The sequence below is a fragment of the Fistularia commersonii genome, chromosome 35, assembly GCF_037954325.1.
Source record: "Fistularia commersonii isolate RoL2024-O1a breed Wild chromosome 35, RoL_Fcom_v1.0, whole genome shotgun sequence".
Taxonomy (NCBI): Eukaryota; Metazoa; Chordata; class Actinopteri; order Syngnathiformes; family Fistulariidae; genus Fistularia; species Fistularia commersonii.
The window spans coordinates 3,000,591-3,028,431 of NC_141318.1; the positions used below are offsets into that span (position 1 = coordinate 3,000,591).

At 55.2% G+C, this 27,841-nt stretch overlaps 1 protein-coding gene across 7 annotated transcripts; it reads right to left on the reverse strand.

Annotated features, from left to right (window-relative positions):
- Positions 1 to 38: 38 nt before the first annotated feature.
- On the reverse strand, positions 39 to 27,834 carry crebbpa (CREB binding lysine acetyltransferase a). Of its 7 annotated transcripts, none has more exons than XM_086142810.1 (31): positions 26,876 to 27,834; positions 17,851 to 18,566; positions 14,633 to 14,815; positions 13,790 to 14,039; positions 13,108 to 13,221; positions 10,931 to 11,224; positions 10,761 to 10,860; positions 10,540 to 10,677; positions 10,322 to 10,439; positions 10,036 to 10,207; positions 9,890 to 9,952; positions 9,685 to 9,806; positions 9,375 to 9,590; positions 8,847 to 9,173; positions 8,383 to 8,562; positions 8,115 to 8,307; positions 7,911 to 8,029; positions 7,229 to 7,468; positions 7,043 to 7,131; positions 6,485 to 6,565; positions 6,298 to 6,354; positions 5,830 to 5,907; positions 5,685 to 5,752; positions 5,436 to 5,586; positions 5,199 to 5,345; positions 4,991 to 5,104; positions 4,739 to 4,904; positions 4,459 to 4,626; positions 4,191 to 4,352; positions 3,357 to 3,638; positions 39 to 3,271 (listed from the first exon to the last, which is right to left on the reverse strand). In XM_086142810.1, exons 1-31 carry the CDS (start codon positions 26,961 to 26,963, stop codon positions 926 to 928), a joined length of 7,542 nt encoding a protein of 2,513 aa, XP_085998936.1. In that variant the 5' UTR covers positions 26,964 to 27,834; the 3' UTR covers positions 39 to 925. The 7 variants fall into 7 exon arrangements, with proteins under 7 accessions (XP_085998936.1, XP_085998935.1, XP_085998934.1 ...); XM_086142809.1 differs by having other exon boundaries at positions 8,847 to 9,176; XM_086142808.1 differs by having other exon boundaries at positions 13,790 to 14,042.
- Between the last annotated feature and the right edge of the window lie 7 nt (positions 27,835 to 27,841).

Genomic DNA, 27,841 nt, shown 5'->3' on the forward strand with positions numbered 1-27,841 from the left:
CACTTCCCCGGGCCACTGAGATATGGAGGGTGCAGTCCTTTTTGTGTTTTTTATTTGCCTGTTTGTCTTTTTTTTTTTTTTTCTTTAAGTGATGGTGAGGGTTCGTGTCAGTGTCTTCATGTGCGCCTGCATACATGCTTGTGTACACACAACCTGCCGCTGCCCGTTTCCTATCTGTTTTTATTTTTCAATACGACTGAGTGCTCTTCATACACGCAAAGAGGAAGGGAGCGGTTGTGTCCCTAAACGCATCATCTCGGGATTAACGGTACGACGTCTGATAACGATTGCCAAGAGTGACAGCTTGAGAATAGAACGTAAAACCTGGCCCGGCTCCCAGACACATTTTTTTTTTTTTTTTTTTTTTTTTTTTTTTTTACAGTTTAAACACAAAAAAAAAGCTTTAAGTTTTTTTTTTTTCTCCAACGGTACAAAATAAAAAGATATGAATAATATAATGCAATTGTACATTTCCTTTAAAAAAAAAAAAAAAAAAAAAAAAAAATGAGAAAGGCAGGAAACCATACCAAGAACAAACCAAAAAATAAATTGAGTATTGAACACATTTGGTCTCAACCAAAAATATATTCTTTGTGATTTTAAATTTCATTTAAGAAGCAAGTTGCAAATCCCTCAAGGTCTTCAGCGAGAATAATTACCCACCGCTAGGAAACTATTCCGTTCCCCAGAGTTTGTCGGTTTTGTTTTTTTTTTTCCCTCAACCAAATTCTTTTTTTTTTTTGTTTCGTTTTTTTGTTTGTTTTTACAACAGTTGAAACTCTTTACATGTCAGTACAAAAACGCTCAACCTTAGAAAGAACAAACAAAGCCCTCTTATTGGGATAAAGAGTTGGGGGGGGCGGGTGGGGAGGATGGAGGGGGACCCTGGGAGCGAAACTTTGTTCTTCAGTTCCCGTCGGAAATGCTACAATCTCTCCACGAACTTCTCCAGAGTGTCTCCTGTAGCATCTCCCACCATCCCCAAGTCACTGTTCAGCCCCCCCCGGGTCGGAGTGTTGAGCTGCGGTAGCATGGCGCTCTGCTCCGGCGTCCCCAGGTGTCCCTGCTCCATGGAGCCCGACAGCGGTCCGAGTCCGGGGTGCGGCGACCCCGAGTGCGGCGGGGGCGGGTGCTGCGGCGAGGGCTGGGGCTGGCTCTGGACCTGCGGCGAGGGGCTGGAATGTGGCGGCGGCTGCTGCTGCTGCGACGGCGGACACGGGGACTGGACCGGCGCGGGGGAGCGGACCTGGTTGCTGAGGCTGTTGGCTAGCGCGGGCTGGCCGGGGAGGTGCGGCCCACCTTGGGGCTGGCCAGCCAGCAGGTGGGTCTGGGGGCTCATGGGACTGGGCTGGGCCGGAGAGCCCATCTGCTGCTTGAGGACGGCCTGCTGCTGCTGCTGGGGGAGCTGCTGCTGTTGCTGCTGCTGCTGCTGCTGTTGTTGCTGGAGCATCCGTTGGTGCAGTAAATTCTGAGCGGAGTCCATCCCCATGCCCGGCTGGGCCATCTGAGCCATGGGCGGGAGCTGGCCCATGGGCCCGCCGGCGGCTCCCGCGCCGGCCTGCATGGCTATCTGCTGCTGCTGCTGCTGCTGCTGCTGCTGTTGTTGTTGTTGCTGCTGCTGCTGCTGCATGCGTAGCTGGGAGTACGTCGCCGCCGTGCCCTGCGCCTGAGCGGGGAACTGGCCGGGGTGTCCCTGCGGCAGCACCCCCTGCTGCTGTTGCTGCTGCTGCTGCTGCTGCTGCTGTCGTAAGAGCTGCCGGCGGTAGAGCTCCTGGATCTGCGGGTTGGGGTTGTGCGCCGCGTTCATCAGCTGCCCTTGAGCTCCTAACGCCGCCATCCCCTGGGCGGGGGGCTGCTGGGACTGCTGCGCCGGCATCCCCGGCCTCTGCACGGCCCCCGGCATGGCCATGGCCTGCATCGCCGGCATGCCGGGCTGCTGCGGCTGAGCGGCCTGCTGCTGCGGCGGCGGCTGGGACTGGTTGGCGTGGTACTTGGCCGTCCGCTGCTTGATGAAGGCGGCCATTAGCTGAGGATTGGACTTGAGGATGTTGAGGACCTGCTGCTGCTGCTGGGGCGAGCTGGGGGACTTGAGGGTGCGCAGGAGGTCCTGCAGGGCGTTGGGCGCTATGGCTCCGGGCCTCTGGGGCGTCTGCGGCCGAGCGCCGGGCTGCTGCGGGATGAGCATCCGCTGGCCCTGCGGCGGCTGCTGCCCCGGGGGCATCATGGTCCGCTGCAGGGTCATGGCCGGCTGCGGGGTCTGGCCAGGGACGAGCCCCGGTTGTTGGGTCTGCGCGGCGGGCATGGGCCCCGCCGCTCCGGGCCACTGACCCGGAGCCATGCCCGGCTGCATGACGTGCGGCCCGCGGGGCCCCGGCACCATCTGCATGGGCGGCTGCATGGGCCCCGCCATGCGCTGCTGCGGCTGCTGGGGGTTCATGGCCATGCCGTTCATGTTGACCCGGTAGTTCTGCTGGTTCTGCTGAGCCTGGGCCACCATCTCTATGTGCCGCGCTATCTTGACGGCGGCGAGGGGCGGGGGCTGCGGCAGCTGCTGCGCCGGCTGGGGCGGCTGGGGGAGCGGGGACGGCTGCTGGTGGAGAGGCGACGCCTGCGGGCCCGGCTTGCCCTGGGACACGGCGGCCTGCGGCTGGCCGTTACGCGGCGCGTTGGGGAACGACGGCGACATGACGCCCGCCGAGTTGGGCGTCGGCGGCTGATTGGAGAGCGGCTGCTGCGGCGTCTGCGGGGTGTTGGGCTGGGCGTGGGAGGTGGGAGTGCTGGGCGCCGCCGAGGCCGGCGGGGACGGTAGCGGCATGGTCCTGCACTGCATGGTGGCCATCCTTCTCCTCATCAGCTGCGCCTGCTGGAGCCTGTGCTGCAGCTGCTGCTGGCGGAGCTTGTGCTTGATGTTGGGACAGAAAGGAACCGGACACTTGTTCTCCTGGCAGTGCTTGGCGTGGTAACAGCACAGGGCGATGAGCTGCTTGCAGACGGGGCACCCGCCGTTGGTCTTGCGCTTGCAGCCCTTGGTGTGCTGCACCACCCGCTTCATCTTCTGGCAGGACGGCAGAGAGCAGTTGGCGTTGCGGCACTGACAAGCGTGGACCAGAGACTGAATGCAGCGCTGGATGCTGAGGCGCCGGCTTTCCTGCGGGCTCTTGGAGGCCTCGCCGCTCTGGCTGTTGTTGTCGTCGTCCAGCCCGAGGCCCCACTTCACCATCTGGTGCTCGTGGCCCTTGGTGTTGTAACAGCTGATGCAGAGATCGAAGTCCTGAGAGGAAGGGAGGAGACGGCCAAGCGGCAGTTAGCGGCGACGAATCCACGTCGAAACTAGAGCGGGAGTCTAGGGAACCCACCTCGCACACCGTGCAGTGCCAGCGCGTCTCCACGTGGTGCTTGCACTCGTTGCACGTGTAGACGAAGCGGTCCTGGCCCTGGTTGTGCAGCTCCACCAGCATGCACATGGTGCTCCACTTGCACCGCCGCAGAGAGCTGAACTCCCAGTGCTTGTCCCTGGCCAGCGTCAGGAAGGCGTCCCGGCCGTCCATCAGGTCGCAGGTGAGCAGCGGGTCGGGGTCGATGATGGGCGGCAGGGTGTTGACCATGGGACCCGAGGGGAGGTGGATCACGAAGAACACCTTGGGGCAGAACATGGAGACGGGAGTCAACGACGGCCTCTCTAAAGTTCACCGCTTTCCCACCCGAGGGAACCTTTTGCAGCTCCCGGAACCGTATTTCGACCTTGTCGCTCGATGATTGGTGAAACTCGTTAGCCACACCCATTATCGGATACTTCGTGCGGGGGGTGGGGGGTGTTTTCTTGCGACTGACTTGGACAGAAGCAGCGTGAGATGGAGGCGATGGCTAACAGCTAATGCGCCTCTTCATCAATGCAGAACATGAGCGCCGCGGAAGCTTCGCTATCCAGGTCGTCCACGGCGTCGTCTTTGTAAAGCGGTTTGTTCTTTTAGCGCGGAGCTTAACGCGGGCGTCACACCGATCCGGACCTACCGGGAGCTAAGAAAGTTCCCCTGGAGGAGGCGGATTCCTGGAACGGAAATTCTTGCAACTTGTCCTATCTGAGAGGGACTTGTGAATTTGTTGAAAAAACTTTACATTACACAAACGTGAAACAACTCGATGAAAAAAAAAAGTTCTTATCACGGAGCGCAGAAAGAACCCGGCCTGACCTCTTTGTGCTTCTCCATGGTGGCGTAAAGCTTCTGGGAAAGGTCATTGGCTACATTCGGCATCCCAGGCTTCTTCTTATTGGCTCGGCTCACGCTGCTCTTGTTCTTGTTGGTCTTCTTGTTGTTCTTCTTCTTGGCGTTCTTGCTGTCTCCGGGAGTGCCCTGCGGGACGAGGGGAGTTCAGAGACGGGGAAAAAAAAAATAAAATAAAAAAAAATTCAAAAACCTCAAGGGATCGGAGAAATTTGAAGCGGGACGTTGGAGACACCTCGGGAGTTTCGGAGGCGGCGGTGTTCTCCTCCTTCTTCCTCTCCTCCTCCTCCTGCTCCAGCTCCTTGATGCTCTCCTCCAGCACGTTGGGCCAGAAGTCGCCCTCGAAGTAGGGGAGCTCGTTGGCGCTGGTCAGACGGTCCTCGGTCGCCTGTTTGAAGATGTCCTGGCGGCGGCGGGGAGACGCAGCGGACGTGAACATCTCCGCGGTTACACCTCCTCGCCATCGGTTCCGCGGCCGACCCAGAAACATGAGGGCGACCTTTCTCCTACGGTACCTTGTAGTCGTGGAGGATCCTCTCGCCGAAGGCCCGGTCCAGCATCTTCTTGTACCACTCCTGCAGCCTCTTGGGCTTGGGGATCTTCTGGTCGGGCGGGTGACAGTGGAAGATGTAGTCGTCCCCTTCGCTCGGCGGACATGCCCAGATGTGGCCTTGGGCGTACCTGGGGAGGAGACCGGAGGTCACGACCTGCCGGGCGGCGAGGCGGCGGATCGGCACCGCCTTGAGTAGCAGAACAGAAGTTCTCACCCCAGCTTCTTGACGTATTCTAAGTAGCCGATGAGAATCTCGTGGTAGACCGCCGTCCGCAGGATGCGAGGTCTGAAGAAGTGAATACTGTCGAGGTACGAGATGTAGACCCGCCTGGAAAAGCAGAGTGGCGGGACTTCAACACACACTTCTGTGTTCGGCGTGGCACGGCGCCCCCCTGTGGAGGGGAGGACCGGAAGGCACAGACCTGGTGTTGGGGAACGGGCACTCGGAGCCGTACTCCTGCACGTGCATGCCGAAGAAGCACACGTCCACGCCGTCGATCTCCTCGAAGGCGAAAAGTGCTTTGGTTCTGTAGGGGAAGGCCTCGGGCATCTCGCCCGTGTCCACGAACCTGCGGTCACGGAGAGCGCGTGAGGACCATACCGGGCTTTTTGTCAGTCGGCGCGCTAACGCTAGCACGCTAACGCTAGCTTCCGCTCACCTGGCTTTCATGCCTGGTTTCACCTCCACCGTTTTGTCGGAGCTCGCCACCACTCGCACAAACACCTCGCCGGCCTCCGGGTGGTTCTGTCTCTTCAAGTATTTATTCACGCGGTCCTCTATGTACATTCCCAGCCGCGTCGACTGCAAACCTACAGGGAAACGAACCAAAGATAAAGTTAAACCGCGACTGGGAACGAGCGACGTCGTCGGTGAAGAAGAACACCGGCGCTTCCCGCGTGTCACTCACGTTTCGCAGAGAACTTGTTTTCCTTTCGCGTTTTCCCGCTCTTCTTCAGACAGTTGTCGCAGATGAATCTGGGAAACGAAAAGGAGCGGCTCCGGTCATAAAGAGGTCGACGCTGCCGCTGCCGGTCCGGAGGCGGACCTCTTACCCCGACGGCCAGATGATCTCGTAGTGCAGGACGCAGATCTGGTGCATCTTCCGTCCACAGTCTTTACATTCAACGAACCTGGGGAGGGGAGGAACCGCTTTAAGAACCCTGCGGTGTTTCGTTTTCGTCCGGGAATATCCCTCGGTTACGCGGAGGTTGCCGACAGAGGGGTCCCGTGGAAAAACGGCATGAGGGTTCCGCTCGACAGGCGGCGCTGCCGAGCCGACGACACCCCTCCTTCCCTTTGGGGGGGGGGGGGGAGGGGGTTTGGGGGTCTTCGCAGAGAAGCTAAGTGATTGATCTGAGCGCAGCGGAGAGAAAATATGCGGCGGGCGCGCTAAAGCACGAAAACAAAGCCAGATGTGGGAGGCAGGCGCGGAGTGGGATGACATAAATAGAAAAAGACGGTGAAGTGATTGCAAATGGGGTAGAAAGAGAGGTTCGGAGGGGTGGGGGGGGTCTACTCACGGCTCGGGGTCCAGGACGTCATTCTTCTTTCTTTCAAACTGGTCTTTGGAGATCATCCTGAGAAGCGAAGGCGATGTAAAAAAAAAAAAATTAAATCCAGGTTCGCAGCAGTGAGACCCGCCTCCGTCGCGGACGGTAAAATAATTTCAAAATCCGGGCTGGGGGGGTCTGGAGCGGGCGAACTCACGTCTGGGGCTGCGCGGGGTCGTCCCCCAGCGTCACGCTCTCCTCCTGGATCTCGTTGAAGCACTTCTCGCAGAAATGGTACCTGCATGACGCGGGCCCGACGTCAGGGAGCGCCGAGCGGCGAAGATGCGAGCGGGGAAAAAATAAAAATAAAAAAAATATTAATGCATGTAGTTGCACTGTTCTGCCAGCAGGGGGCGCGAGGGAGCGCACTGCCAGCAGTCATCCAGTGGAATTTCAACAGAGATAAAACACGGATGATGAAAGCCGTTTGTGGCGGCGGCGGCGGCGACTGAGGCCTTATATTCCAGCGTGTTACACAAGAGGAGGAGAGGCGAGTCTGCGTCTGACGAGGATTCGCACGGTTTAAGACAAAGAGGATCCGCTGACGGGCGGCTTTCTGCGCGTGGGATTTAATATCTGCGGTGGCCGCACATGATTTAGTCTGTCGCCGGGCGAGCGGCGCCGGGTAGAAACCGTCAACGCTGCCTCTTAAGAGAGAGCATTAATACCTCCACGTGCGCATACACACACACACACACGCACGCAGGATGGTTACCTGTTCTGGTAACTGTAGTACGTGCCTCCGGTCGGGATGGTGCACAGCTGCTTGCCGTAGCAACACAGAGTTTGCGGGGAGAACTCGTACTGCGCGGAGGAAAAAAAAACAAAACGAGGATTCAGAGGGCCGAGTCGACGTTTTTTTTTAAAAGCGAAAAGACAACGGCTCGTCCTCGGGTGTCACCTTCCTCCCGCAGCAGTAGCCCAGGCCCTGCATGACGGGGTCGATCTCCGACTCGAACACCTCGGCCAGCTTGGAGCAGTGCTTGTAGACGCGGGACGTCTTGCGGTTGTACAGCCAGGCGTTGTTGAACATCAGCCACACGTCGTCCACGTACTGCCAGGGTTCCTGGTACTGGCCCGTGTCCAGCTTGCGCTTGATGGTGGAGAGGTCGATGGGGTTCTTGACGATGTCGAAGTAGTCCTGCATGGGAGGACCGGGGGGGTTATTAAGCCACATCCACCAAATTTGAAAATAAAGTGTACACCTATAGGCCGCACTTGTCCAGCTGTAGCATATTTAATCAAACATGTGCTGAAAAGGCTTTTTTCTGTTAAAAACAAGAAGAGGTGCCTGGCAGGAGAAGTCACCGCCCGCTATCTTCATCTTTATCCTGCGCAATAAAACCGCTGAAGTCGTCTCCTTCAGCGTGGGAATGAAACGGCCTCCGAATTCCTCCGTCACACACTTTTTAGCCTCTCTCTCGTGTGTTTTCATCGGTCCGATGCGACGGGGTTAAATATTTCGGCCCGCGAATCAGCCACACTTTTCAAGCAAAGGCGCGTGGAAAAAAAAGAGTAGCTGCGAACAATAACGGTTCCGCCGGGGGGAAACCGTGAAAGGCGAGCAGCCGCCAGGCGCCTACCGGGATGCAGAGGAGCATCGGATCCACCGGCTGCCTGAACGGCAGCGACTCGGGGTCCTGCCTGTAGAGGGACTCCAGGGTGGGCATCAGGGCCTGGCGAAGCTCCTCGGGCTTGAAGACTGGAGAGGAAGCGGCGGGAGGAGGGGGTTAATTACGCTTCCCTTCCGGAATCGGTGGCGCTCCGCCGGTCGCCGTCGGACTCACTCTTTCGCCGCGACTGGGTGGGCGACGTGGAGGCGGCGCCGTTGGCCCCGCCGTCTTCCTCCTCTTTGGGTTCCGTCTTGGTTTCCGGCTTTTTCACCTCCACTTCCATCGGCTCTTGCTTCTCCTCCGGCTCCTCCTTCTTCACCGCCGTGGTCGTCGTGGTCGTCGTCGTGGAGCTGGTGTCCTCTTCGGTCTGCGCGGCGAGAGGAGGACGTCAGCCCCGACTTTAAAAAGACTCGCGAGGGATCTCGCCAACGGTCCCGCCCACCTCCATTTTGGATTCCGTTTTGATGCCGCCGGCCTGGAAGTCCTGCGGGTCGTGGTGCGGGTCGGCGTTGACCTCCTGGACGGGCAGGTCCGCCCCGACGTGCTGCGAGTGGAGGTCGGCGCTGGCGGCCGAGGCCGGCGTGGGCACCCGGTTGTCCAGGCTGGCGCCCGGCTGAGACAGCTGAAACACACAGGGGGTCGTCGGTGAGGACGGGACGGCGGCATAAACCCCACCACCACCACCACCACCCCCCCTTTTTCGCTTGTCTTCCTTTGGCATGCAGGGCGGAGGCCACGCCGCCCCCCCGGATTCATTTCACGGCTCCCTTGAGTTGACGGACACGACATTTCCACGGAAAATGGTGGAGATGGATGGGGCGGGCGGAAGGGGTGGGGGGGGGTACATGACAGTCGGGAGGGATGGGGGGGGTTTTTGCGGAGGGCATGCGGAGGGCTCGGGCTCACCGGTGTGGTGGGGGGCTGAGGCGGGGGCTGCGTCTGCGCCGCTGCGGGGAGCTCCGCCTGGGTTTGGGGCTGGGTGGGGCAGGGTGGGGCGGCGCCCTGGGCCGGGGCGGGGCCGGGGAGGGTGGGGGTGGCGCTGCGGCTGGAGGGCTGGGGGAGCGGCAGGTTAGTGGCCCCCCCGGCCGTGGCGGCGGCGGCGGAGGAGGCAGCGGGCGGAGGAGGAGGAGGAGGAGGAGGAGGAGTGGAGTGCAAGGGGGTTTGGGAGGAGGCTAGCTGAGGGCCCAGCGAGGGGCCAAGTGCATTGATGGGGAGGTTAGCGCTGGGCTGCTGCTGCTGGAGAGAAGGACACACACACACACACACACACACACATGTGCACACAGCCGCACACGCACACAGGGAAGGCGGACAGACGCACGTAGGATAAGCAGACGAACAGTCAAGTCAAACGGACAAACGTCGCGGATTTGAAGACCCCCATTAGCGATTAGCGGTGATCTAAAGTGATCCCGTTAGCGCGCTGCGTCTCACCTGGGTGACGGCGGCCTGCACCGGCGGCTGGCCCATCGGCGGCCCGCCCAGCGTGACATTCATGGCGCCCGTCGCCGTGACGGCGGCGGATCCCGGAGGGAACTGGGTCTGGGGGATAAACTGCCCCTGGCTGGCTGTCTGGCCCACCATGTTGGCGCTACTGTGGCCGGTCATCATACCCTGGGCCTGGGGCATCCTGGAGGGTGACATGCCCATCTACAACGGGGCGGGGGAGTTAGCGTGAGCGGACTCGGTGCCGAGCGCTACCGGGGGGGGAGGAGAACGGCGGAGACGGACTGCTGCTGCTCACCGCCGGGACGGAGCTCATGTTCATCTGCTGCGGGTGGTTCATGGGCGACGCGGCCCGGGCGCCCAGCGGCGCCTGGGACATCTGGGCGTTGGGCAGCGCCATGTGATTGAACTGGTTGATTCCTGCGACACGACAGCCGAGAAGGACTTCACAGCGGCCCGACCGGCGCGGGAAGCAGGCGGAGGTGACGGCGGGGGGAACGTACCTTGCGAGACCTGCATGCGATTCATGATCTGATTCGTCATGTTGGGGAGAGGGACGGGTCCGTCTGGTTGAGAAAAATCACAAGTAAATAAAAACGGCAGCGACGGCGCGGCTTCGGGGGGTCGGGGGGGATTTCGGGGGACTCACTCTGCGGCCTGGGGCCGAGGGCGTTGGGCTGAGGGATGCCGGGCTGCTGGGCGCCCTGGGCGGCCATGGGAGCCTGGTTGATGATCTGCTTCTGCAGCCTGGAGCGCCGCTTCTCCTCCAGTTCCTTTTGGATTTTATAGATTTTTTCAGCCAGAAAATGGTAGTACTCATCCTGTGTGGGGGGGGGGGGGGCAGGGGAAGGGATCGCGGGTAAGACGGAGCAGACGGGTTTAGTTGAACGCGAAAACACAAAGCGGACGTGACGGACGGCTCTCCTGACACTCACGCGGCTGTTAGCAGACTCGTACATGTCCCCCTCCACCTTGCGGGCGTAGGCCACCAGGTTCTCCATCCGCCGGTCCTTCAGCGCCGCGGGGTCGGGGGTAGGAAATATGGCTTGTACTCTGCCGGGGAGAAGGAAAAGCGGGATTAATCGGATTAATCGCCAACGACATGCGCGGCGGATGCTAACGGGTCGGCGCTAGCCAAGCCGGACGCGCTCACAGTTTGTGTACGAGGTGATTGCGCAGGTCCTGAGTGACGTGCTCGTGCCAGGCCTTCCGCGTGCCCGTGGCGGAGATGGGCGCCGCCGTGGGGAGGTTGCCCACGGAGCCCACCGCCGAGCCGTCCGACAGCAGCTGACTGAGGGCGCGGGGGAAGGACAGGGCGAGAGGTTAGACAGTTACACCGCCGCGTCGATTGGGGAATTCGGGCGAGGGGCTGACTTGTTAGTGTTGAGGGCGTTGGGGAGGGCGTCTGAGTGCAGGTTGGTCTGGTCTGAAGTGGTCACGCCCATGGCCGCGCCTCCGAGAGCCATCTGGTTTCCTGCGTTTTAATCGAGAAGACGTGAGCCGACGGTTGTGAAGCAAAGCGGGTTTTTAGGAGCGGGTTTTACCGAGTGCGTTGATGGGTCTCATCTGCTGCGGGAGCTGCTGCTGCTGCTGCTGCTGCTGCTGGGCCTGGGCGTTCTGCGCGCCGGCCGCCTGCTGGCCCGGACCGGCCGCCTGCTGCTGGCCCGGAGCTTGCCCCGTGGCCTGGCTGCCGTAGGGCAACCCGAGCGCGGCGTACGCCCGCTGCATGGAGCTGGGGTCTATGGGGGTTGAGGTATTGATGGTGGGCGCGCTGGGTTGGCCCACGCCCACCGAGGACATGGGGTTCTGGAGGCCGGCGTTTGGCGAGCTGAGCATGGCTGGGGGATGAAGGATAATATAAATGATAAAAACGAACGAGACACCGGGTTAAATCTGAGTGAACGTCTGGCTTTTTACTGCAGCCCCGGTGCGACGGATCTGCCGTGGGGACCAGAACACCGGCGGTTCCTTGGTTTCGAATCAGGTTGGCGCGGAGAAGATAACCGGAGGGGGGGTTGGACGGGGAATCATTTGAAAACCGGCGGCGAGGAAAGGTGGCGGGCGACGCGGCGAAGAGGATTAAACGCAGGGGGAAGAAAAGGGGGGAGGAGGAAGTCGAGTTAAACCCAGGCGAGCGAGGAATGTGCCGCGGGATGTTTGCTGATAACATCCCATCCTCCGCGGCCAACCGGCCGTTTCTCTCCGTTCAGGAGCCTGACGGATTCAGCGCACGCACACCAAGGCCGCCCAATCATTTCACATTTAAAATCCAGCGAGCATGAATTTAGATTACCGTAATTTCCGGACTATTGAGCGCACCTCAATATAAGCCGCTAGCCGATCGCTATCTCGAGCTTCCTCCTGCGCATTAAAACCGTCAAAGTCGTCTTCTTCGTGTCGGAGTTGAACGGACTCAGAATTTCCGGGTCATGTCATCGGTCCGATGTGACGAGGATAAATGTTTTAGCGGCGTGAAGCTTGTTAGCGCCCCCACACCCAAAGTCTATATATTAGCCGGATTAGTTTACGTGAAAAAAGTCGCGGCTTATCGTTCGAAAATTACGGTAATTGGGATTATTATCAATAATCACGTGCCGATGACAGAAGGTGATCTATATATATATATATATATACACAAGTTGTACAGAATGCAAAAATAAACCAACTCCACCTTATTTACCAGCATGCTCTTTCTTTTCTTTAACCAGGCTGATCGTCATAGTAACGCGGCCCTCTTCCATCCCGCCGCTGAGACAGGGTGACTCATTTACATAATCGGAGGCGCCAAACTGTCCCGAGGGTTTGCCCGGGCGCGGCGGCGGTCGAAGGAACCCCCGAAGAACGCCTGCCCGTCGTCCCCGCGGTACTCTAAACAGGAAGTGCTTCGGTAAAAAAGGAAAACCACTTCCCCGGAGCGTGACGACTACTTCCTGCCGCACCGCCGTCCCGCTGGGGGTCATTTTCAAACTTCCCGTCGGGAGGCCCGAGGTGTTGTTTACAGTCGGCCATGTTGACGGAGCCGGTTGCGCGGCGAGCGGGGTTTTTGAGTCGCTGTGCGTGACCGGATTTAAATCGCGATTCATCGTTAATTTAGATCAACCCGACCTCCGCTGTTAAAATGTTGTAAATTCCCCGTTGATGAGAAGATGCTCCTCTTCAGACTAATCTCAAGAGGGTGGAAACACCCGAGGGCCAAATATAAAGTCTGGCTTTTGCAGCTTTGATTCTTTTCCATCTGTGTGTGTGTGTGTGTGTGTGTGTCACGGAGGTCTAGTTGTGTTAGCGTGCTGGAGGGATGGAGGGGGTAGACGAGTGAAGAGAGAGAGAGAGTCTGTGAATAAATATGTCAGTGTTCGTCGCGGGGGGGGGGGGGGGGGGGGGGGGATAAACGCTCCCTTGGCGCCGGCGATCACGTCTCCGGCGGAGCAGCGCCGACATCGTTTTGACTAGAAATTACACGCCGATTAATTTCCCGCCGCCCCTTTTTTCCGCACAGGACGGACCCTCGTCGTCGTAGCGCACGCGGATGATAATCCTTAGATTTTCTCCGGCTGCTGGAGGAGGCGGTGGTGGCTGATCCCGGTTCCGTCCCACCGGAAGAACCGGCTTTACCTTGGTGTCGCGTGATTTCTAAAATACGCTTTGTGCTTTCGGGTCAGAAATCAGGTCGGCGCGGGCGTCGCGTACGGTCGGCGTCGCGGCTCGAGGGCGCCGTACTTACGCTGCTGCGTTCGCTTGTCGCTGGCGTTCTTCAGCGGCAGGCAGACGGGACAGTCGTGTCGCGTGCAGTTTTTCCAGTGGGAGATGATCTGTCTGGACGACGCACAGTGAGCAACTGTGAAGGGAGGAGGAGCGAATCAGGGTTCAGATCCTCCACGAAGCCGCCCGTTCCCGCGCGCCGACCCTTCCAAGCGCTTCATTTATAAAAATAAATACAAACCAAAAGGTGGGGAGGGGATTGCTCTCTCCGTGAGCAAAGCGAAGCCTTGTAGCGGCGGAAAAACAAGAGGGAGTGGCGATTTGAAAACAAAGTGATGAAAAGATGCGGGGGGGGGGGGGGAGAAGAAACGACCCAAAAAAAAAAAATGGTTTGGAGAAAAGCCGCCACCCCGTCAAAAACCCTGCACCAGAAGCTGATATAAAAAATAAAAAAAAATTAAAATATGCAGGGGCGAAAAATAAATATATATATATATATATATATATATTTTAATTTATATTTATTTTTAATATATTTATTATATTTTTCATATTAAAAATAAATAAATATATATATACTTTTTTTTTTTTTTTTCGCCCCTGCATATTTATATATATATATATAATAGAATTTATTCCGGCTTCTTGTGTGGCTGTTCTGTGGAACACTAGCGATGAACTGGTGAGTTCGGACTTGGACTCACCCTGGCAGGACTTGCCGGCCTGGCAGTGGGTCATGTGATTGAGGACGTTCTTCATGGTGCGGCAGTGGGGAAGCGCGCAGGCCCGCACCTCGCCGTTGGCCTGCTCCCGCCGCTGGCACTTGTGCGCGTGGAGCAGCAGGACCAGCTGCTGCTGGATCAGCTTGCGCTTCTCGGGGTCGGCGGTGGGCCCCGCCGCCGGCACCGTCACGCCGCCGCCGGCTAGGGGAAGCATGGCGGCCTGCTGCTGCGGCTGCTGGACACACACACACATACACACACAGGGACGCGTCAGGGATACTTTCTCTCGCTGAGAAATATCTGCTGACATCAGGGCCTGAAATGTTGCGCTGTGATTGGCTGCTACGCCACAGAGCTGTCGATAACACACGGCAACCGCCGCCATGTTTACATCCCATTATTACATTTGACTCATTATTTACTTCGGATTACTCGAGTTTCCGTGTTTCGAGAAAGGAAGACTGTGAATGGACAGTTCAGACGCGGTCGGTGACAAAGGCTTCACGCTTGTAAAACTGGCTGGAAACAATTAGAGCGTTTAAAAAAAAAAAAGCAGAATAAATCCAGACTGTTACGGGAAGCGGATCGCGTGGACAGTAACGCCTGACAAATTTCAGGAACAAAACATAAATTGACTGCCGTGTATATCCGGCGTTAGCCAGCGACCGGCCGGGTGTGTGATTAGTTTATCCCCCGGAGACGCGGAAGAAGCTTCCATCAATGATCTGACAGTTCCGATGGAGGATCTGGAGGGTGGAGGGAACTGGCTAGCTCCACAAACTGAGCTTCTACGATAGCTTGTGTTCCGCGGCGACGGTTACGGACCATGTTTGGCACGCTGGTGACGGCCGCCCCCTTCAGCTCGTTGGGGAACGGCGGCAAGCTGTTGGCGAGCGCCGCCTTGTTCTGGAGCTGCTGCTGCTGCGGGTTGAGCTGCTGGCCGGGCCCGGCGGAGCCCGGTCCGTAGGGCTGGTTGACGAACGGGCCTCCGTTGCTGCCCAGGCCCATCTGGAACAGAGACGGCGTTAGATGACCTGCTTCGCCCGGCCCTTTTGCGTTCACGTTAGCCGAAAGCTGCGCGGGTGTTTCCGATCGGAATCGCCGCGTCCATTTTACATCTCGGGAACGCGCGCGGCGAACATGGCCGCGGCAGGGTTTTAAAAATAAATCGGAAAAGCATTGTTTGGGTCTTAGCCAGCGTGACACCTTTATGCCCGCGTTAAGATGCGGGGGCCCCCCGGGGGAGAGGAGCGGGGTTTAAATCCCCCTGACCGCCATGCTTTGCAAAACCGATCAAGGGGCCGGTGCTGTCTCATCCAAGGGGCTGCCTGGGGGGGGAAGAGGAGGAGAGGAGGGGGGGGGGGGACCATCCTGGATCCCCCTCAGGCACCACTCCAGCAGACCAGATAAAAAAGACCCAGCTGAGACGACCAGACCAGACGCTGGCAGGCGTTCAACACAGCTGAGCAGGGAGGCAGGCAGGCAGGCAGGCAGCCCCTCCCCCAGCCCACTCCACTCCACCCCACCCCACTCCACTCCACTCCGCTCATTCAGCTCCCCACGCCGACACACTCCACACATCGGAAGGCAGGACGGCTGCCAAGTATTATCTCACCGCTCTGCCACCGGGGCAGACGGCTCGGCTGGGCTGCCCTCCTTCATGAAAAGGGGCCGCGGTCTTCTGGCTGGTGTTGAGTCAACGCGTCTTGACCGACTAGCACAGTTCCTCGCCGGGCGCGGACGGCGAGATCGGGATTCTCGATACGCGACTGAGTTATGAGCTCGGTCGATTTTTTTTTTTTTTTTTTAAACCGAGTGTTTTGAAACGGTTGGAGGCTGAGCCCACCGCGAGGTAAATCATGAAAAAACGTGAGCGTCGTGGAGTCGACCATGAAGATACGGAGAAGTTGTTGTCGGCGAGATACCGTGACCGAGAGCATCATCCGGGAGACATTGGTGCAACGTCGACGGATGAGGCGTCGGAGGAGTTGTTTTGATGGTTTTAAAAAGACGCTTCACTCAAGATTAGCCAGAAAGTGTAGGAAAGTGTGCAAGTTACATTTAGCAACACATGGTAGCATTAAGAGTGTAGCCAGCAAGTTAGCTTTAGCACACATGGTAGCATTAAGAGTGTAGCCAGCAAGTTAGCTTTACCACACATGGTAGCATTAAGAGTGTAGCCAGCAAGTTAGCTTTACCACACATGGTAGCATTAAGAGTGTAGCCAGCATGTTAGCTTTAGCACACATGGTAGCATTAAGAGTGTAGCCAGCAAGTTAGCTTTAGCACACATTGTAGCATTAAGAGTGTAGCCAGTAAGTTAGCTTTAGCGTTGAAATCCCCCACCTTCTTCTTACGATCTTCAGGGTAAATACACCTAATAACAACAATCTATTTCTTAATTATGTATTTTCATTTTCTAATCACCACTTGTAATTTCTAAAATACAATTTCAGTTATTACGAACAAAACTGAGTTACGAGCTCGGTCACAGAACGAATTAAACTCGTGAGTCCAGGTGTTACTGTACCTGACGGCCATCGCCGCGCGTCATTCGACTGAACTGAAGCGGCGAAGAAATGGAAAATTTCCAACAGCGACGCGTTGGGAGCTTCTCTGCGGACCACTTAGCCGACAGAATTCCAGGAGTTAATATGAGATGGAGCCAAGACGTCTCGATACAAACAGTCCCCGCTCAGTTCGCAAACACGGGACGCCGCGGAGGATCGCGATCGTGCTAACATCTGCGCGGAGAAACGCTCAGCGCGCACACACACACACACACACACACACTGCAAACCGAGGGGACAGCGGGTAATATCCAATGAATGAGAAGACAAGCTCTCCTTTCCAGCGGCTCTCACTGATGCGTCAATCAAATTACTCGTAATAAACTCGATCGATCAATCGTGTGTGACCGTCTGCCTGTCACACACAATGCGAGGCGGAGATGGGATCTTTCGCCACGGCGACAGACCTTTACAACTACCAAAAAAACAGATCTGTGTTTCCCGACTGGTTCCTTGCGCTTCCCCTGAGCTACCAAAGGTGCGAAACGTCCCGCCGCCCGTCCCCTGGGGACGGCACGTCAACACGGCCTCCAAAGCGTTTACATATTCATGAAGCAAAAATCCAGAGCTGTCAATCTGCACTTTGTTGACTGATTTAAAGTCATGACATCATTATGCATCAGGACCATATATCATATACACACACAGAACACGCAATATATATTTGTGTACACACATAAATACATACATATATATACATACACACGTGTGTGTATGTATAAATGGGGTGAAACTTAATGCCTGCACACAAGATATTTCATAAAAATTGTGCTGTTACTTGGCTAAAAGAAAAAAAAAAATCATCTGGATTTATTTATAAAGGCACACATACACAGGAGAGAGAGAGATACATTTAGCCAAATTTAAACATAGCTGAAACGTGGTTGTGTGTGTGTGTGTAATATAAATATATATGTATATAAACTAAGAATAAACTAATATATATACACACACACGCACACATACTACATATTAACACAGACACAAACATACACACATACATATATACATACATACATAGACACACACATATATATCATATATATACACACACACACACAAACATAAATATACACACACACACACACACACACACACACACACACACACACACACACACACACACACACACACACACAGACACACACTTCAGCTATGGCTACATTTTTCTCTCTCTCCACAGATCGAAAATGTTTGGGATCATAAATATATGTGTGTGTGTGTGTGTGTGTGTGTGTGTGTGTCTTTATAAATAAATCCAGATGAAAATCTGTTCTTTTTTAGCCAACAGCACAGTTTTCACTAAATATCAGACATTAAGTTCTTCCCCGCTCGTACGGAGACGAACAGAAGCGCTCCTGTGGGTCCACATTTCCCCGAGGCAGCGAACCTCCCGGATCCCCCGCTGTCAATTTGCCGCCGTCTAGTCGCACCGTCCCGGTGACGGACGCGGACGGAGGCGGGTCGACTCACCTTGTTCATGTTTCCCGCCTGCTGGGCGGCGCCGAGGCCGGCGTGGGCTCCCATCTGCTGCCCGCCTTGCGTGAGCGTCTCCGCCAGGGCGCTCGCCGCGCCTCCCGCCGCCGCCCCTTGGTACTGCATGCCGACCACGCCCGCCCCCCGTCCTCGACCGGCTCCGGGTCCGAGACCACCGTTCATCACCTGGCCCGGCGAGGGCTGGGGCCCCTGGGCCAGGAGCCCGGCGTGGCCCTGACTGTTGGTCATCATCGCCTGGTTGAAGCCGCTTGTGTTCAAGCTCATGGTTGCCGTGTTGTTGTTGTTGTTCTGCCCCGCTACTCCGGTGGGCGTTCCTGCTTTCTGGGCCTGGGGGGACGGGTGGTTGTTGGGGGACCCCTGGCCGAGGGGGCTCTTCCCCAGTGGCGTGCCCAGCTGAGGGCCCATATTTCCTGACTGAGGGCTACCCGAGCTCAGTCCCGTCCCCGCGATGCCGGAGGTGCTATTGGCCCGGAGGAGCTCGGACAGCTGCTTGTGCTTGGCGGCGGCGTCCGGGACGACCGTGGCCCCGCCGCCGCCGAGGCCCGCCGGGGTGCCTCCGGGCCCGCCGGCCCCGGGCGCCGTTCCACCGTTCGAAGGCATCCCACCCATCAGGTTCAGGTCTTCTCCTCCGTTGGAGATCAACTCATCTGGAAGTTGATTCTCCAATTCATCCCAGGGCAGCGAGGCCAGATCTGCCAGAAACAAGAAACAACGTCAGGAGATCCGGCACTGTCGCACGAGGCCTCGTCCACAACAAGCGGAGGATAAAGCCAGCTTGTATTTACACGCAATCTGACTTTCAAAATAAAGCCTCATTGAGAGGAGACTATGAACGGTACCCGAGCAGAGCACTCCGTTTTCAGCAAAGTGCGCGGCTGCTTCTCGGGCAAATGATTTTGTGGTTTTATTGTCCCAGAGTGGCGACCGATCGGGTCAAACACTGACTTTTAAGAGCCGGATAATAAATACCGTTTTATAGCGCTTTCGGCTTTCTTTCCGTTCATCGAACGGGTTCGGTAAACAATTGTCATCCCTACACCTTTTCCCAATTAGGGCGTCGTGAAGAGGAGGACGATGGATACCCGGATGGGTGCGTCGACAAACGCCAAGTGTTCCTGATTATGAACAGGGTTGGAGTTTTCCGAGCGACTGAGACGGCGAGAGGATAAGCTGGGAGCCGCCGCACGAATAGCACTAAATCTGAATGCATTGAAGATGCAAAAATCCCCAAAACGCACAGTTTACCCTCTCGAGTATCCGGCTGACGTTGCCAGAGGGCTCATAAAGAGACGCAATGTTTACGCTGGGTGTCGTTTCTGATCGGGCCGATGGGTCGATACCTCAGGGAGGAAGCCTCCCTCCCATCCGCCGCCGCTGGAACCCTTCATTGAGATTCAGGCCTGATGCTCCGGGGCTTTCATGGAGGCACTTGGCCCGAGTACACCATCCCCCGGATCCGCTATGCTAGCAGGTGCGCCATGTGGAGGACGCTTGTTCTGAGCTGAGGGGAACCGTCCATCTCTTAGAGCGGCGGCCGCATGGACGTACTCGCCGCCATTCAGCCGGACCACATGCGCGGCGGTCCGTCCCTCGCATTCATTTCTGCTGCGATTCCTGCGACTACCCCCGCTAGCCCCGGGGCTCCTGGCCGCGGGCCAACGATGCAAGGCGATGTTTTGGTTAGGCGGCATCACGCGCCGTCAGAGGGGAAGCCACAAAACATGGAAGCACAAAAGGGACTTCTAGTAATCCCCCCCCCTCCGCCCCAGCTTCTATTTTTCTGTGCTCTATCATCCGCTTCCTGTCGTTTTTAACTTTTGCCAGCGATAGCGCACACTTTCAACTCTTCACCTCCCCCCCTGCAGCAAGTGTGGAAATCGGGGTCTAAAAATAAAAGCCAAAAAATAAAAAGCCGGTGGTGGTCCTGTCAGGGGCCGTCTGTCTTCCCGCCCTGGAGTGAAGCTTAGTTTTTACGGGAAGGACGTGCGCTGTCACGAAGCCTGACGCTTGCGTGTCGGCATCGAAAGAGAGAGCGGCGAGCAGAACAAAAATAAATACGTGAGAAGACATCTTGGCGCTGGGGAGCTAATCTAGCTCTTCTCGCCAAGTCCACGGCCTTCTCGTGACGTGCTTTAACTACGAGCCGGGTTTACGAGTTGAGTCATTGCAGAGCGTTTCCCCAAATGGGGTTTGTACTCTGGGCCCTGTCGTTTCAGGCCCCCGGGCACTCGGAGCAGAAGATGCAACGCAGAGGCATACCGAAGAGCAATCCCATATTTCAAAGAAGCCACTCAGTCGCGCCATTTCAAAAAAAAAAAAAAACACAAACAACAACATAACAACGATGATTTAGCTGAATTGAAGACCGCCGACTTTTTTTCGTGCCTCGAAAATAGATGATATTCACATAAAAGGATTGCGTAAGACGCGGCTCCCGTCGCGTCGTGGCCCTCCGGAGGCAGGATGACACAGCAGGCCTCTTTCAGAAGGAAATAGTCCGGGCCGACACATTCAGAGCCCAGGCTAGTCAACGAAAGGTTGGGCCACATTCCAACGGGCTACCAGGAGTTCGACATGCAACTGCTCTAAAATAATCAAGAGATCAAATATTCGAAGCAAAAGTGCAGAATAAACTACATTTCTCAGTAAGTCCACCGACATCTGACAGCTTAGGATGCTAACTTCCAGTAAAACGAAGATGCCTGAATTCTAGTGAGCGGGTCACTTCAGTTTGACTATCCAATTCTTTATCACCCACTGCGGCGCCAGGGTACAAATCTAAATAAATAACCCGAAATTCATTATTTACCGTCTGAGTCTCTGGGAGCTGAATGGAGGGGAGTCTGCTGTTCTCAACAGGACTCGCATCTCCGCTCGTGTTCAGCGTTCATCGCCTCTAATTGGCCCAGTTTGGATCGGTTTCCATAAGCTCAAGTGGCAGGCGACGCGCCTTTTCCCTATGCTATTGCCAAATAATGCCCAGGTGCAGGGCAGCATCGTGTTTTCGGACGCCCGAACCCAAAGTGTAGGCTGTCAGGTTCCAGCGCTCGCCCTGAGAGCGTCTTTTGAAAGGAAACAAAACAAGACATACAACTTGGGGTACGGTAGGGGTGTCAAACTCAAATACACAGCGGGCTAAAATTCAAAACTGTGACAAAGTCACGGGCCAATATTGATATTTAATGAAAAGTTAGAACAATGAACCCAAACAGGTTTTGCCGAAAAACAAAATATGGAACAAGCATAGCTTAATACTATACAATAAATAAATTGATATTGCACACATGCAAAATCCTGTTTTCTGCCTAAGTAGCAGGGTGCCAGTATTAGCATAAGTTCGCTATGACTACTGTCAACAGAGGAGAGGGCGTTTATGGGTCCTGTTGTGATTTTCGTGCAAAAACACCAGCAGAAAATTCCGGGATTTGTAGAATTAGCAGTGCATGCACTGTAGACCATCCCGGCAACCAGCTCTAATCGTCACTTGGTATAGCTTTGCGGGCCAAAGTTTGACATCTGTGGTACTGTGTCTTTTCCGAGGACACTTCGGCATGCAGGTAGGAGGAGTCAGGGATCGAACCATCAACCCTTCCAGTGGAAGGACGTCCACTCTACCGACCCACCAGAATCCAACAGCTCCCATTTGACTGATCCAGCACAGACACTGATGGCCCAGCATCACATCGTATGCTGACGACACCCTGGAGTTTCTAATTCAGGTTAACAGGACTTCAGTTAATCACAGAAAGAAAAAGTTAGCGCTAACTGTACTTATTTATTTTAATCCAGGATGGACTGTTCTCTCGTCATCGAGCCCCTCTCAATCTGTCCAAGTATCGTTTTGTTTTCAACACACCTTCGAAAACCCCACAGGAACGCTAGGTTCTCAAAGCGCAGATGTCTTCAAATTCTTTTCCCGTGATGACGGAATGGTTAAAATCCCGGGCCTGGAAGAGGCTGAAAAAGTCTATGTTTGAACATTTTTACATTTTTTTTCCTCGACGATCTCACGGGCTCAAATTTGGGGGACACGCCTCTTGCTCGTGGAAGCGTCTCAGATGGCGTTTCCTGATTTTCTGTCATTTTGCAGGAAACATTTGTCCGGAGATGAAAGCGGATCTTCACGAGGAAGAATAATGGTTTAACACTCCATCCAGCAGCAGCAGAATTCATAAATACAGCCCCCGTCCCAAGCTAGCAATTAAAAGTATATTTATCAGACCCGAGCTTACCGCTGACAGATACTTTGTGAATGCAGCAGCGAGGGAAGGGACCGGCCTTCAAATCCACGGTCGCGTCCAGATCCAGGGGCTAATATTAGCCCCGGTTCAAAGCTAATAACTAGAAAACGACAGAGGCACGCTAGGTCGGCGGGAGGGAGCGCTGACGGCGGTGACTAACAGTGAGAATATTTTTAATGGTCCCCGCAGACAGCCAGTGACAGAACACCGGAGAGACAGACGTCTCCATTCGACACGGCCGGCGTGCTCGGATGTGAACGTAGCGGTTGTGTTGCGACGACTGTTGATACTTTGAGCGAATAGCAGGAGACGGCTTCTCTTATTGAGATTAGCCAGTTGTTGCTGTTTTTCTCCACGCTCAAATGCCTATTTGTGGTTTCCCACCGGTAGGGGAGGGAGGGGGGGGGGCTGGATTGACAGGTTTTCATCTTGAGCTCAAACAGTTGTGGAAAAACAATTCGCTAACTATTCGCTGGAGGGGGATGCAGACGAACTGCGGGCTGGCTGTCCTTATCTCTCTTAGCTTGTCCTGCATTTAATAACGGCAAAGCAAACAATTTGTTTTTAATTTGCGAGCTTTTATTATGATCTAATGCGCAGGTGGGCGTAGGCAGACAAACACACACACACACACACACACACACACACACACACACACACACACACACACACACACACACACACACACACACACACACACACACACACACACACAGAGGAGTGAACGGTGGTCAGATTAATCACCGCAAACTAGATTAACAGTTTTTACTTGGATGTATTACAGCTGCGGGACAAAGCAGAACAGAGCGATAACCTTTGGGTGTTCTTTTCTTATTTTTCACAAACAGCTTCGAGCTGAACTGAAAATTTAAGACGTTTCCAGAAAAGGCACAGACGCTTTTGTCACATTAAGAGCCGAGAAACTAGAGGTGAAGCCGGTTTCTGCACTACCTCTCTGGTTCATTCGTTCATTATCTGCACCGCTTATCCTTATCGAGGGGCGGAGCCTATTCCAGCTGTCATTGGACGAGAGGCGGGACTTATCCTGGACCGGTCGCCTGTCAATCACAGGGATCCCTAGCCATGATTTTTCACTGTGGATGTTCTCCAGTCAGAATTGAACCGGAGACCTTCTTGCTGCGATGCAGAAGCACTAGCCTGATGTTAGCATCACGCGGCCGATACAGGGAGGGAATGAAAGTGGGAAACTGCTATCGAGTAACACCGAGGCTCGAGGACCCCCCACCCCCCCCCGGACACCGGGAGGTGTTACAATCAAATAAGAAGCCAGGAAGAAAGCTAACCGTGCAGGTCTAGCATGAGGAAAGTCTCGTCAAATGCTAGCAGAACCGTCCAGCACTGAAACACTAGCGTGAGACGTTCAGACAGACAGACAGCAGCAGCAGCAGCAGCAGCAGCAGCAGCAGACGCCCTCCCTCGCAGAGCCTCTCGGCCGCCATGTGCGCCTTGAGATCTCAGAATGGGAGGAAACTGAGCCTGGGCTTTACTACGGCGGGACGCGGCCAAATGTCCAGGCGGAGCCACGGAGCGCCGCGGGGCGTTTCAGTCGGTTGTAAATTAGCGCTCGCGGCGCGCCAGGGCCGTCCCGTGGGGCCCATTACGTCCCAGTCGTAACCGGCTAAAACTATTTACAAAAAAAAATAAATAAAAGCGGGGTGGGGGGGTTGCTGTTTAACGAGTGATCTCCAGACAGGACGCCTGAGCCGTTAATGACCGTTGTAACTCACTACTGTCCCGACAGCCGGATTTGTTGCAACTGTCCCGACATTTTTTTTTTTTTTTCCTCTTCGCACAAACGTTCGGCCGCCAAAGCATGAAAATGACTTAAAAAGACACACATGTGAGTGAAAAAAGGCGGCGCGTCGGCCGTCGTTTTCAGTCAAACTGCGACGAGCCCTTCTGGACGAACCTCAATTTCCACGACAGTGCGCTTCCACCGCTTTTACCGACTCGGACTGCAAAGGTGGCCTTTGCTTGCCGGGAAACGCCGAACAAAATGCACCGCTGCTGTTTATTTTTATAACCCCGAGGTGTTCTTCTGCAGCGTCTCCTATCAACAAAAATCCAGAAACACACACACACACAGGAGGATACACCCCCGACCTTGACTAAGGTTTTGCTGCCAGCGTGCGCTTGGGTCTCAGGCGGCCCCTGTATAATGCAAACACAACCACAAATGGGTGTTATGGGTTGCGGAAGGAGCGCGGCATCAGGCGCAGCGTCCAGAGATCCTCAGCCATCGGACGATTAACCGTTCACACCCTGCGGACGGATTCCGGGCAAAGCGTTTTTGAGTTTCTCAGAAATTTCTTTCCATATCTCATTAGCGGGTCTCCTGGCTGTGCATTTTCCTGCACCTGTCACTCTGCAGTCGCAGCACTGCGGCCCTGGCGAGTGTGTGTGTAATAGTAACTGCTCTTCAGTCCGGTGCTGAGGGGTAGACACACACACACACTTTGCTGAAGATGACAGACGGTGCTCATCTTGAGATTTCTCTGTCCATTGTGAACCTCGAGTGTGTGGAAGTGACTCTTTGAGGGGCAGTGAGAGGGGAGGAGGGGGGGGGCGTCATGGGAAACACCATCAACTGGCCGATCGATGCTCCCGCCGCTGCAGCAGGATCCCCTCGGACCTTGGATACCCCCCTCGCAACCCCCCGTGCATTGATTGGTCGGTTCATTGATTTTCTGGCACCCGCTCTGATGAGCCGTTTTTAATCGCCGGGTGTGAGGCCAGAGCAGAGTTTTCGTTCTCGTAAAAAAAAAAAAAAAGGGGGGGGGGGGGGGAGCGGGCTCACCCCGACCCCCCACCGCAGTGGTATTTATCATTTACGCCGGCTCCCGTGGCAGGTGATAAACCGGCGGCTTCGGGAGCTGGCGGAGCACCAAATCACCACCCTGATTTTATAACTTTTCATCGGGCGTGCAGCCTTGACGGTGTTTGGCTGAGGAAACAAAAAAAAAAAAAAAAAGCTCCTGCCTTGCATTTGTGTACTTTGACGTGCTCGCCATCCCCGACTGTTGGGATTATTTATGGGTTACAATGAGAACACGGAGACGGACGTGCTACGAAACCCTTTGGCGCGGATGAGACAGAAGAAACCCTGATGGATCCCCCCCCCCCCGAGCCAATTTTCTCAGTTTTCTTCTCCTCCAAAATCTCGGGAGGGAAACCGACCGCGCTATTTCCAGGAAAAATATCGCGCTAAACAAACAGCGATAATCGTGGCGATCGCGGGACGGCGGGCGGCCAGAGCGAATGCATTCCAGCTTCGCGACTATTAGGTTTCCCTGTTCCCAGCCATGACGGCCGCAGGTTGGCTTTCACAGGTTAAAAAAAAAAAAAAAAAGTTTTTTTTTTCTTTTTTGTCAATTTCAATCATGTCTACACGGTCAGAAAGGAAGTGTAGCACACTGAGCGGGAACTCCAGGTATCAGCATCACCGCAGATGCGATCTGGTATATTGCCGTCGGTATCTGAAACTGTGCTGATCTGAACTGAGCCTTAATCCCAGCGCGCAGCGTCTTTGCATACAATTATAAGAGGACATAAATCTGGGCTCGGGTTTAGCGGCATTAAGAAGGTAATACCTCGGGGGCTGCGGGCGAACAGGAACAGAGGTTTCCTCTGAACGCACCGGAGAGCCGTTTCAAATCAGCCTCCCCGGTTTTGGCTCCAAGAAGTTTCACCGCTGGCTAAAATTGCGTGCTTTTTGTCTGCCAACGAGGAAATACGATCCTAATGACTTTTTACCTTGGGATCACGGGTTCATGTGTCAGGTATTTATCCGGCTGTTCTTATAAAAAAAAAAAATAAAAAAAAAGAGGGGAGGGTTGTCTTATAATTGGGCTCATCCTTCGCTGGGGCAGAGGCAATAATTACTTCCATATTTCCTCTCGAATATGAAATGATGCACAAGTACTAGCAGCGGAGGCTTTCCTAGAATTCCTCTTAATTTAAGGGAGCGAGCGCTCTGCAGGGGCGGGGGTCTGCCACGGATCTCCACTTTGCACGGCTTTATGCATAAATCAGCGAGATCTCCTCCAGTAGAACCGACGTGTGTCACCCAGCCGGGTGGACGGAAGGGTCCGCATGTTTGCTCAAGGAGTTTGAGTGTCAAACCTCGGGATCGCCTTGCGGGACTTTTGGCCCTCGGGGGTTTGTCTCCGTGTAATCAATTTAACTGGGAGATCACTCCGAACCCAACGTCTGGGTGGCAGGAGTTCGTCAGCACCTGGGGGTGATCCTTGCTTTATCTTCCCCTGTGACTCAGAAGCACATCTACACCTCACACATCTGCTAGTTGTCAGTCACGCTGCATCCAAGCTGATACCTCGGGGCTCTCAGGTGTGCAACTTTGCATGCTACCTGACCACAATGCATCCAAGGGGAGGTGTTTTGGGGTTTTCGCATCCCCCCAAAATAAGTTACGGGCTTGTGGTTGGGTTTGCACTTGCAGCAACTCCTCCATGACAGTTAGACACCACCCCGCTGACACCGGACGGCTGGATCTCGCCGGGGTTTGTTTTGGGGGGCTGCAAACATCGGTTGTACCACAATTACCGAGACCTTCCGTTAAAACCCACAGCAACCGAAGGGACGGAACCTGCAAACCTCACCGGCCGGAAAGCCTTCGTAAATCTACGGCTCGGCGTGCAGGACAAAACACACGCAGGACGCGAAACTCTGCAATATTTTCATGTGGATAATGAATTGGCAGGCACCGCAGAGGCCTTTACCTGGTCCATCGGACGCTGACAGGGCAGGTGAATTCAGCTTCGGACGCTTGGAGTTCGGCGGTCCGACGTCCAGCAGGTTCTCGGCCATCGTATCTTCTCCGGCCGGCTGCTCGAGTTGATACTTCGGGGGGGGGGGAGGTCGAAACGGCGGGAGGCGGTTCTGTCAACACGAACCTTCCCGGCTAGCACATTAGCAAGCTAACGTTAGCCGAGCGGCTAATAGCTAGCAAATACCTCCTCGCAGCTAAGTTGACTGCTAGCTAGCTACTCCCGTGGCGAGTCGGTGTCTTTCAAAAGAGATGCAATAGCGCCCCGCTCCGCCACCGCCATTCACCCCATGATAATCCAACACCCAACACCCACATTATTACCGTTAAATGACCCCCAAGAAAAGATTCCCCATGAAAAAAGGAGGAGAAAAAAATACACAAAAAACACCCAACGTCGGCTCGGCAAATCCGGCGACAATCAGGCGGATTTGTGCATCCCGCGGGCGAAGCCGCGATCGCTACATGTTTAAAGAACTCATTTTTTTGCGTGACGTCAAATTTCTCCGTGCAAAAAAAAAAAAAAACCCGCGCAGCCCCGTAAAAAAAAAAAAAAAAAAAAAATGCGAAATTGCACAAAAAAAAAAAAAAAACCCGCAGTGTGTCCGCGAATCCCCTTCGAAAGGTCCCCGGTAAACAATGCTGCTCCCGAACGGCGACTGGGCTGAATCGCCGCACTCTGGAGGGGGAAATCAGATATACGGCGGGTTTCTGTCCGACGACCGCCGAGCCGATCCGCGGTTTTCCGCACAAAATGTCTCCGACGCGACGTCCAGACGCGGTTTCCACGGGAAGGGCGCTGTCACGGCGCGGGGAGGATGCGCGATTTCCACCTAAAAGCCACTGTTGGATCGAAATCCGAATTCCGAGCCACAACAAGATGGCGGCTGTTGATTCCTTCTATACAAAAAAGTTTTTT

Excerpts from the sequence above, each read along its gene's own strand:
- crebbpa (XM_086142807.1), bottom strand. The coding sequence starts at position 26,963 with ATGGCCGAGAACCTGCTGGACGTCGGACCGCCGAACTCCAAGCGTCCG. Across the intron at positions 11,225-13,107 it reads CGACAAGCGAACGCAGCAGC|CCATGCTCAGCTCGCCAAAC; the intron begins GTAAGTACGGCG and ends TTCATCCCCCAG. Across the intron at positions 5,105-5,198 it reads TGCCCGTTCCCCAACACCAG|GCGGGTCTACATCTCGTACC; the intron begins GTCTGTGCCTTC and ends CTGCTTTTCCAG.